At 46.3% G+C, this 10,318-nt stretch overlaps 1 protein-coding gene across 1 annotated transcript; it reads left to right on the top strand.

Annotated features, from left to right (window-relative positions):
- The first annotated feature begins 5,494 nt into the window (after positions 1 to 5,494).
- LOC141727886 (uncharacterized) lies at positions 5,495 to 6,970 on the top strand. Its single transcript, XM_074534173.1, has 4 exons — positions 5,495 to 5,523; positions 5,642 to 6,409; positions 6,479 to 6,777; positions 6,957 to 6,970. Exons 1-4 carry the CDS (start codon positions 5,495 to 5,497, stop codon positions 6,968 to 6,970), a joined length of 1,110 nt encoding a protein of 369 aa, XP_074390274.1.
- The last annotated feature ends 3,348 nt before the right edge of the window (positions 6,971 to 10,318 follow it).

Genomic DNA, 10,318 nt, shown 5'->3' with positions numbered 1-10,318 from the left:
TTCATTTTTCTATCTAAGAGGGAAAAAACAGTTTATACAGGTGGCTGGTGTTTATCCAGTCTTACAGGTGTTTTTCAGGGAAAGTAGATTGTTTTCCACAGCCCTAGAGCTCTTTCTCAGGAAAAACAAGTTGTTTTTCACTGCTCCACAACTCTGTTCTCACAAAGAGTTGTCACCTTTCTCATGGCTTCTGCCTCTTGCTGTGATTTATTAAAAGGCCTTCAAAGGATTCACCTTGAGCAGGACAAGAGCCCAGCCGAGGCTACACTCAAAATGGATGGATGGTCAGGAGTTTTCACACTTCTATAAGGTTTGGTCCGTTTAAATATTGGGATTAGTTGTCCAATTACAGCCTCAGGTTATGCAGTCCCATCCTCCCGGTTTGCTCTCCTCAATTCACTGTTGTTTGCACTTTTTGTGCCTGAAGCTGCAACAGTGTCCAGTTCTGGGGCTGGAAAGGATTGTTTTGTCTGACTACACTGTGAAGAGAACTTGCTAACACTGTGTATGAATTCCAGAGTTACAGACTAATGCAGTAGAGAATCTGGAAATATGACAGCTAAAACTGAAGGCATCAGCCTGTTCCATGTTGCCTTGGTTCCATGGGGATCCACAGCATCACAATGGCCGCTTGTTCCTATGAGGTTCCCCAGTGTCACCGTGGTGTCCTTGGACCCACCTGGTCACAACTGACCCATGGTTCCATGAGGTTCCCCAGTGTCACCATGGTGTCCTTGGACCCACCTGGTCACAACTGACCCATGGTTCCATGAGGTTCCCCAGTGTCACCATAGTCACTATCAGAGGATGGATGAGATCAATGTCCTGAGACACTGTGGGATGAGCTGTCAATCAGTCACACAGTGGGGACAGTGCTAACCCAGCCCTGATTGCCTGAGCGATCAGAAATCCCACCTGGGGGGAGACCCACAAAGGCCTGGAGGCTTAAAAACACGGAGCGGAAGGTCAGCCCCTGGTATGGACTCTGCCTTCTCCTGGGGTTTGTGTCTCACACATGCTGGAACCCTAGGAGCTGTTAGTCATATGTGTGTCTTTCTATAGAGCTTCTGTCTTTCTGTCTCTCTCTCTTTCTTCTCCTTCTAATGCTCTGTGAGAGTCTGTCCAAATTTTCCCTCATCTGCCTCACAATCGCCCTTGGGAGCCCACTGAAGAGAAGACCCCCCCCTGCCTATATCTGGCTCTGAAGGAGAAAAGTCACACGCCACAGGCCCCGAGACCTGAAAGCTCAGTGTTAAGCCATTGTTTCCACAAGTGTGTTTGCTGTATGCTAAGAAGAGGGCACCATGCCCCGTTTGCAACAATAGCAGCTCTGGAAGCTGTCCCACCTCTCGGCCTGGCTGGACTTCTCCTGAGTTTCAGGTGGTCTCCCACAGAAGACTCTCATCTGTTTTACAACCACCGTGACAGACAGACGGAGATGTGAGAAGCTTTTCCATCACGGACTGAGACATGAAACTCCTAAAAGGCCCCTCTGCTCCTTCCAAGGACTGGGACTGAAACCCCCAGCCCGGGGGCGGTGTGTGGGGGAGGCAAGCTGACCAAAGCGAGATGTTTGCCTGCGGGTTGTGACCACTGGAGCAAGAAAACAATGGCTCTCACTTGCTGCTGAGAACATAGACTACCTGTTACATCTATCAAGCTCATTTACTGCTGAGAACATGGACTACCTGTTACATCTGTTCCCTATTGTATCTGTTTCCCCCCCCTCACAATTTTCAGTAATAAAAACCTCTGAGTTAGCTAAAGCCTTTGAGATCTCCCCAGTGTAGCAGGCGAACCCTCGGCTGGACTGGACTGAAGGACTTCGTCTCTGCGTTGGTAGCTATATCCCCTCTCTCTCTCTCTCTCTCTCTTTCTCTATCTTTTTCTCTCCCTTAATCCCTCTATCGCATTTTTGCTGTAGTTATTTCAATAAAACTGCATTTGTTTTGATTATCACTGCAAACCCCCTTGTACCGTGTTGGTTTTTGCACTCTGAGATCATTCCTACGAACCATCAGGTCATCTGTCCACTAGAACGGACCCTGTCATGCTTTTTATATGGAACATTTTTTGGGTACCTCAACAGCTTACGTGTTCAACAATTTCTACATCAAATGAACTAAGTTAATGAAGTTACTGCTATGATAAGCGTTTTCTTTGTAATTGAATGTTGCATGAAATCCTCTTCCAAAGTTTCTTGGTTTTTGTACTTTGCCTGTAAAAATTTGTGTAATTCCTGACCTCTTGCAGATATCTGGCTGGTGTTTTCCCTGTGCACCAAACTCAAGTAAAGGTGGCAGGTGAATTGGTGAGTTGGCACTCAAACCCCAAACAGAGCTCCGGGTGTGTGGAGGATCAGGGCAGTGTGAGTCGCGCACAATCCCTGCAGTGGGGGGACATGGGTCCCTAGCGGGGTTTAGGGTGCCCCGAGTACAGCAGCAGCCCTGAGTAGAGCCAAGAGGGCCCCAGTGCCCAGGGTGGGACAGTGGTGCTGTGGGTTCAGTGTGCCGTGGGTCAGGTAGAAACCGTAAAACCACTGGGAGGATTGGGGTCACAGGGCAGGGCAGGGCTGGGCTCACAGGGCAGGGCAAGGCTGGACCTGCCCCTTCCTCCCCCCCACACAAAATGTTTAGAGCCAACAATCTCCTCCAGTCTTTCACAACAGGCAATGCTGGAGGTGAAATCCGAATTATGGCCATAGGCACCTGGCTGAGAAGGACAGTTCTTTTCCATGGGAAGGAAAGTACAGAGCCTCAAGGTTTGGAAGGCAGGTGAGAGCCTCAGTAGGCCAAGGCCAGCTAGACATGTCAGTAATAGCAGATTTTGGATTTAGGGAATTTTGGAGGTGGAAACACAATCTTGGCCATGGGCACCTGGAGAAGCAGGACAGTTCTTTCCCATGGGAAGGAGAGCATGAGGCCTCCCCCAGTGTTTTGAGGACAGATGAGAGGTGACCCTTGTGAAACTACTGCCAGCCAGTCTTGTCCTGGCAATATTCCTATGGGAAGAATCCCTGGATATAAAGGAACTTTGGAGGTGAAATCCCAATTCTGGCCATGTGTGTCTGGAGCAGAAGGAGAGTTCTTTTCCATTGGGAAGGAAAGCACAGAGCCCCAGTGTTTCAGCAGCAGATGAGAAGTGACCCTCAACATGCAAAGGTCACTTGGACCAGTCAGGCAGTCTATGGGAAGCCAAACCAGCCAGACCTGTTCTGTTTTCCCTTTGTTTTATGGGGCTCCAAAGTGTCACAAGGGTGTCTTGGATCCATGGGGCCCCGCATTGTCATCATGGACACTTGATTCCATGGGTTCCAGCAGTGTCACAATGGCCTCTTGATTACAAGAAGACCTGCAGTGTCACTGGCCCCCAGGTTCAATGGAGTCCCACAACGTCAAAGTGGCCCCCAGGTGTCATAAGGCCCCGCTGTTTCACAATGGTCCCAATGATTCCATGAGCCCTTGCAGTGTCACAATGGTCTGTGTGGTTCCCCAGGCCCCAAAATGTCATGTGACTTCTCTGTTCCATGAAGTCTGCAATATCTCAATGGACCTTTGGACCCTGGGGCTTTGCTGTGTCACAATGCTCTCCTTTGGCTCCACAGTGTCACAATGGACCATTGATTACAGGAGGCCACTCTATGTTGCCCTGGAGCTTTGGTTCCATGTAGCCCTGTGTGGAAGTCCATCCGGAAATCCTTCAGTTTTTGCCTCACAATTGTCATGAGACCACTGAAGGGTTAAAAAACTGTTGAGCCAGTTGGGAAAGAAAGTCTCATGCGTATTTAGTGTGTTTACAGATGGTGTCTGCAGAACATGCCATGCTGTACTCGAAGGGGCATGCTGCCCTGTTCTGAACAATGGAACTGGACTTTCTTCCAAACTTCAGGCCTGGCTGGACTGAGCTCTGGGGTGGCTCCCCCCCCCCCACGCTCCAAGAGAAGACCCCTCTTGCCTGTCTTCAACCACCGTGACAGACCAACAGAGATGCAAATCCCCTCATCAAAGAACCAAGAACCCCTCTGGCACCCTATTGGCACCCCCATGACACCCCCCTGGCAACCTCCTTCCAGAGACTGGGACTGTACCCCCTCCCAACTCAGGGAAGGGGGAGAACCTGCCCAGAGCAGGCGTACCTGGGAGCATTCGGCCATGAAAACAATGGACTTTTCCCCTCCATGGAAACATAATTTCGGCCACCCTTCCCCCAACCAAGAACAGTATATCTGGGGTTCGGTTCGACTGCCTCTCTGAGAGATCTCCCCAAGACATGTACCAGCGAGCATCGGTGGCCGGACCCCGAAGACATCGCATCTTGGTAGCTATACCCCATTCCCTAACCTTCTTTCCTTCCTTTTTCCTTATTCTATCCTCCTCTTCCCCGGATCCTCTAACCAAACGCATATTTAGCTATAGTTATTATCAATAAATTGCATCTTGTTGATTGGCTGCAAAACCCCTGTGCCTTTGTTGGTTATTTTTGCACCAAAAAATCGATCGTCACCCGTTCATGTCAGGTGGACCTTCACATAATTGGCGTCACAGACAGGATTCCAGTAGCCAGTGAGATTTTGCAGGTTTTGTGTAGTCTGTAACCTCTCGCAGACTGCATACACCAAAGCCAAATCTCACGCTCGATTGAGCACACAGGCTCCGGAATTGACTCAAAAGATTTTTCGGTGCAAAAGCAGGGGAAATTGTTACTGTCACTTCTGTTACTGATTTTACTGGCACGGACATCGACACTGATACTTCTCCTGATCCTGATATTGATGCTGTTACTAATATTGATATTGATACTGTTGTTGTTGTATTTGAGTTGAATCTGAACCTGTTGTTGTTGTATTTGAGTTGAATCTAAACCTGTTACTGTTGTACTTGAGCTGAATTTGAACCTGTTGCTGTTTTTTACTGCTGTATTTTTTATTTTGTGTACCTGGACTGTCTAAAAGGGAAGGGGCAGATTTGAAGTAATTAAGCAATGCCTTTTAGACAGATATTGTCCCTTCACCTACACAGGGAGCGAGGGGCGGCCCAGCGAAGGCTGAGTGGCTTTTTCCCTGTTCTAGGTTTCTGGTCCCCTCACAAAGAAAATATTTGTGTGTGTGTGAGTGTGTGTATCTAGACTGTCTGGAAAGGAAGGGACAATCTGAAGCAATTAAAACAGTGCCTTCCAGACAGATTTGGTTTCTTCAGCTATCTAGGGAGACAGAGTGGAACAAAAAGTCTGTATAACTTGAGTTAGCAAATTAGCTCCCTGGTATAGTCCTAGTCCCTTCACACAAAATGAGTGAAAATCTCGATCCTAAAGCAAAAGCTGATTTTTACACGTTGCTTGCCAAACACAATGCCAAACCGTCATCTGGTGGAGAAAATTGGGCAGAGAACATTTGGTTTAATTTGGAAAATATCATTGATAGAATATGTTCTCTGCAACATGAATCAAAATTCAAAATGGGTAAAAATAAAAGCATTCTTTGCTCAGTTCTCGGAGCATGTCTTACTGCAGCCATAGAAAACCGCTGTAAACGGAGAACTGAAGAAATGGTAATTATAGATTCCCTTCAAAATTTGGTTGAAATTTTGCAAAAACAGTTAAATGAGGACAGAAATGAAATTTATAAGCTGTGAGCTGCCCTTAGGGAAGAACACACCAAAACCATACACAAAATCAACTCCTCTGCAGAGGAGGAAGAAAAGGTAACACCTTCCATTAAAAAGATTTATCCTTACAAAGAAATTGAGGCAGCAAAACAAAACTATCCTTACAAGGAATCTGAGACAGTTAAAAATTGTGGGGAAAATTGTTGTCCTCATTTGAGACCTTTTATTAAAACTGAATACAATTACATTAATGATGAAGACCTGGATCCCCACATAACAACCAAACAAACACCATTCAGTGCTACCGAATTAGCTAAACTAAAAAAGGAATTCGGTCGCCTCCCCCACGAATCAGAAACGGAATATGTGTTCCGTGTGTCCCTCACTGGTGGAGACCAGATTAAGTTAACTGAACAAGAGGCCAGTGGTTACTGGGGACATGGTGTTTTCCTAACAACAGGAGATAAGCGTGATGCCTGGTCTCTAACACAACGTGCAGCCTATTGGGCTGGGGGAATAAATCCCCTGGAAAGGGGTGATCCCTTAGCAATTGCCACTATCCCTGACCAAATCCTAGAAAGTGTACAAAAAGCTGCATGTTTGCAAATGATTCATGAGAAAAAATTAATTCCTGGTTTTGAATCCCCAATGCAATTGCCTGTGAAGCCTGAAATTATGACCCCTTTAATTCGTGGGCTTCCAGAAACATTGAAATCAACAGCAATCACTATTCAAAAAACAGTTATGGCTCTAAGCCCAATAGATAGACTAGAAAGATTTCTTAGCAACTCCACTGATCAGTCTGAGTCCACTGACACTGCACCTTCACCCTATACACCAACACAGACACCCACAACACCATCTGACACATCTAGCAGCAGCCGCAAGATTTGGACATGGAGTGAGGTAGCAGTTGATTTAATAAACTATTGCAGACAGTATGGGCCTGTAAAGACCCTGGAAGAAAAATCAGAAAAAGCAAAAGGTGTCCGGTTTATGGGAACCCCTAACACTGAAAACACAGAACCAGGGAAACAGATTTCCAACAGACAACGGTGGAGGATGCTGGGAATAAAGAAAGGGGTTCCCCGGGACATAATGGATGGTCTACCACTTGAAAAATTGCAGAAAATAATAACTAACTGGAATTTGAGAAAAACAAATACCCAGCCCAGTGCCCCGATCCCCCTCCCTCACCAGAAACTAACAAATACTCCTACCAATACACAGTTCAGTACACACAATACATCACAGTCTTTCACACAGAACGCAGGCAATGAGCCAAAGTTAACCCTTCCCCAGTTTCCCCCTCGTAACCTGGGCAGTGAGGCTGCGTCTCAGCCTCTCCCGCAGAACACAGCCAGTGAGCCAAAATTAACTCTTTCTCAGTTTCTTTCACAGAACTTGGACAGTGAAACCCTGGCTGCGTGTCTCCTGAAAAGCACCAGCAATAAGCTGGAAGTAACTCTTTCGCAACTTCTTTCACAGAGCCTAAGCAACATAACTGTCCACCCGCCCGTACCCCAAAACACAAACAGTGAATCTTCACCAACAGAGCTTTTGGGAAACTAATATCTCCACCGCTTACAGGTGAGCGAAGGAGGTTGGGTCTACTTACGAATGCTCACAAAAAATACATCAGGAGACATGTTAATTACAGCAATTACAGGCCCCAAAAAAGTTCTGGTAACCTACATTGTTGATACGGGAGCCCAGATTTCTGCACTAACACGTAGAGATGCCCAGAAGTGTGGAGTAGTTCCAACAAAAAAGCAATGCTGCATTCTTAATGCTTTAGGAACCATAGAACCCATGAATATTGCTTTAGTCAAAGTAACACTCCCTGGAGAAGAAAATCAATTGGTTGTCAAAATGGTAACTGGGGACGTACCGAATAATCTGCTAGGGATGGATGTCCTCGCAGGAAGGCAGTGGGAAGACACTGAGGGTTTCCTGTGGTCTTTTGGCACTCCGCCACTTAACATTAGGCTGCTTCAGACCACACCCGCACTGCCTTACAGTAAAACAATCAATGTGAAACAGTATCCCTTGCCTTCTGGAGCTAGAGAAGGCATCAAAACTGTTATTCAGGAATTGCGTGATCAAGGAATAATTATAAACACACACTCCCCATACAATTCACCCGTGTGGCCAGTCCGAAAGCCCAACAGGCAGTGGAGGCTTACGGTTGATTACCGTAGGCTGAATGCCAACACTGACCCTCTGACTGCAGCAGTGCCAAATTTAGCTGAATTGATAACATCAACACAAGAAAGCTCACAATTGTGGCAACCATAGATGTCAAAGACATGTTCTTCATGATACCTATACAGCCAGAGGACATGGATCGCTTTGCATTCACATGGGAGGGACAACAGTACACATTCACCAGACTCCTTCAGGGATACAAACACTCTCCAACTCTAGCACACCATGCTTTAGCTAAGGAATTAGAAAAAATACCTAAACCTGACACTGTAGCTGTGTACCAATACATTGATGACACTTTGGTAAGAGGAGAGGAAATTAAAGAGGTGGGGGATCTCCAGCAGAATATAATCTCTCATCTGGAGAGCCTTGATTTAAAGATTCCCTCAGAGAAAATTCAAAAGCCTTCTCAGGAAGTAAAATTCCTGGGCATTTGGTGGCGATCTGGTAGCACATGCATCCCACCTGACACTTTAACTTCTCTAGAGCAGATGAAAATGCCTGAAAACAAAAAAGACCTCCAGCAAGCCTTAGGGCTGTTAGTATTCTGGAGGAAACACATCCCAGATTTTTCAATCATTGCTAGGCCCCTTTACAATTTACTGAGAAAAGGAATCAAATGGGATTGGACTCCTTCTCAGGAGGAAGCACGCCAATTACTGATTTTTGAAGCCACTGCACATCAGGCATTGGGGCCCATTCACCTAAAGTCCCTTTCCAAGTAGAATGGGGATTTGCCTCCTCAGGACTATCAATACACATCTGGCAGCGAGGTCCTGAGGGTCCAACAAGGCCTGTCAGCTTCTTTTCCCACGGTTTTAAAGATGCTGAAAAAAGATACACTACCTGGGAAAAAGGATTGTTTGTTGTTAGCTCAGCTCTCATTGAAGTAGAGAAAATCACACGGCAGCAAGCTATCATCTTGAGAGGTCCCTTCAAAGTAATTAAAGCTGTCACAAATGGGACCCCTCCACCTGACAGCATAGCCCGAAAGTCGTCGGTCAGGAAATGGTATGCTCAAATAGAGTATTACTGCAATAGCTTTTCTGTCACAGAAGGTGCTGCAAAATTCTTGGCAATACAAGACACTGAGAGCCTGGATAGTAGCCTAGACAAACCTGCTTCTGTAATAAAAATGGCACCACCATTCTCACCTGAAATAGCAGCAAACTGTTGGTTTACAGATGCTTCCTCAAAGCAAGAAGGAAAAATTTGGAAATATAAGGCGGCTGCCTTACGTATTTCATCTGGTGAAAAGATTATCACAGAACAAGAGGGCAGTGCTCAGGTAGGAGAACTCATAGCCCTCTAGAGTGTTTTCCAGCGTGAGGCACAAAACACTTCTCCTGTTTACATCTACACTGATTCATATGCAGTATACAAAGGCTGCACTGAGTGGCTCCCTTTCTGGCAACAGAATGGCTGGGAAGTTAACAGAATCCCAGTGTGGCAGAAAGATAAATGGAAATAAATCCTAGAAATCGCCAGTAAAGGAAACTTTCTGGTCAGTTGGGTAGCTTCTCATAAAACTGAGGTGAATGGAACAACAGAGTTGATGAACTAGCAAGGCTTAGCCCCCTGAAAAACGAAACTATTTCAGAGGATTGGAATCAACTGTTAGAATGGTTACATGTAAAAAGGCAGCACACAGGTGCCAAAGATCTGTATCAGGGAGCACACGCCCGCGGCTGGCCAGTCACCAGGGAAATGTGTAAAACATGCATATCGGCCTGCAAACAGTGCCGCAAGCGACTGGAAAGGCATCCTTTAGAGGATGACCCTCTGCATTTGAGGAAAGGCAAAGGTTTGTGGGAAGCGTGGCAGGTAGATTATATTGGTCCTTTTAAGAAGTCAGGAGGTAAACATTTTGTGTTGGTAGGAGTAGAAATTGTATCTGGGTTGGTACAAGCTGATGCTTTTAAAAGGGCCACAGGTGATAATGCAGTTAAAGCTTTGCAGGGGTGGTTTGGAACTTTTCCAAAACCACAAGAAATTCAGTCTGACAACGGGTCTCACTTTACTGCCAAGGTCGTTCAGGATTGGGCCAGAGCCAAAGGCATAAAGTGGACCTTTCATACTCCTTACTACCCTCAGGCTAACAGGATTGTGGAAAGGACAAATGGCCTTTTAAAGCGGTTCCTTAAGCCCCACAAAGCAAGCTGGGACTGTTGGCTGTGGGAAGCTGTTAAAGAGGTAAATGGCAGGTGGGGAGTGAACGGCTGCCCCAAAGTTACTGCTTTTTATCCCACACCTCCAAGCATCATCCCTTCACTGGAAGGTCCTGACGATGCAAACAATCCATCACATTACCCTGGACAACCTGTCTTAGTGGACCTCCCCACGGTGGGCGAGGTACCACTTGTGCTGAAAACCCCTCTGAATAAATATGCATGGGTAGCCTCTGACGCTCTTGGAAAAGAGCACCGCATACACACACGCTGGATAATCCCCTCATTTTAAACTCCTTTCTGCCTCTCAGTGGCATGATTTTTTGTTGTTCTTGCTTT

The sequence above is a fragment of the Zonotrichia albicollis genome, unplaced genomic scaffold, assembly GCF_047830755.1.
Source record: "Zonotrichia albicollis isolate bZonAlb1 unplaced genomic scaffold, bZonAlb1.hap1 Scaffold_257, whole genome shotgun sequence".
Classification (NCBI taxonomy): domain Eukaryota; kingdom Metazoa; phylum Chordata; class Aves; order Passeriformes; family Passerellidae; genus Zonotrichia; species Zonotrichia albicollis.
This window is presented reverse-complemented; position numbering and strand designations above follow the sequence as displayed.

Coding starts and splice junctions, on each gene's coding strand:
- LOC141727886 (XM_074534173.1), top strand. CDS start 5,495: ATGTCTTACTGCAGCCATAGAAAACCGCT. Junction 5,524..5,641: donor TGCAGCCATAGAAAACCGCT/GTAAACGGAGAA, acceptor AGCTGCCCTTAG/GGAAGAACACACCAAAACCA. Junction 6,410..6,478: donor AACTCCACTGATCAGTCTGA/GTCCACTGACAC, acceptor TGACACATCTAG/CAGCAGCCGCAAGATTTGGA.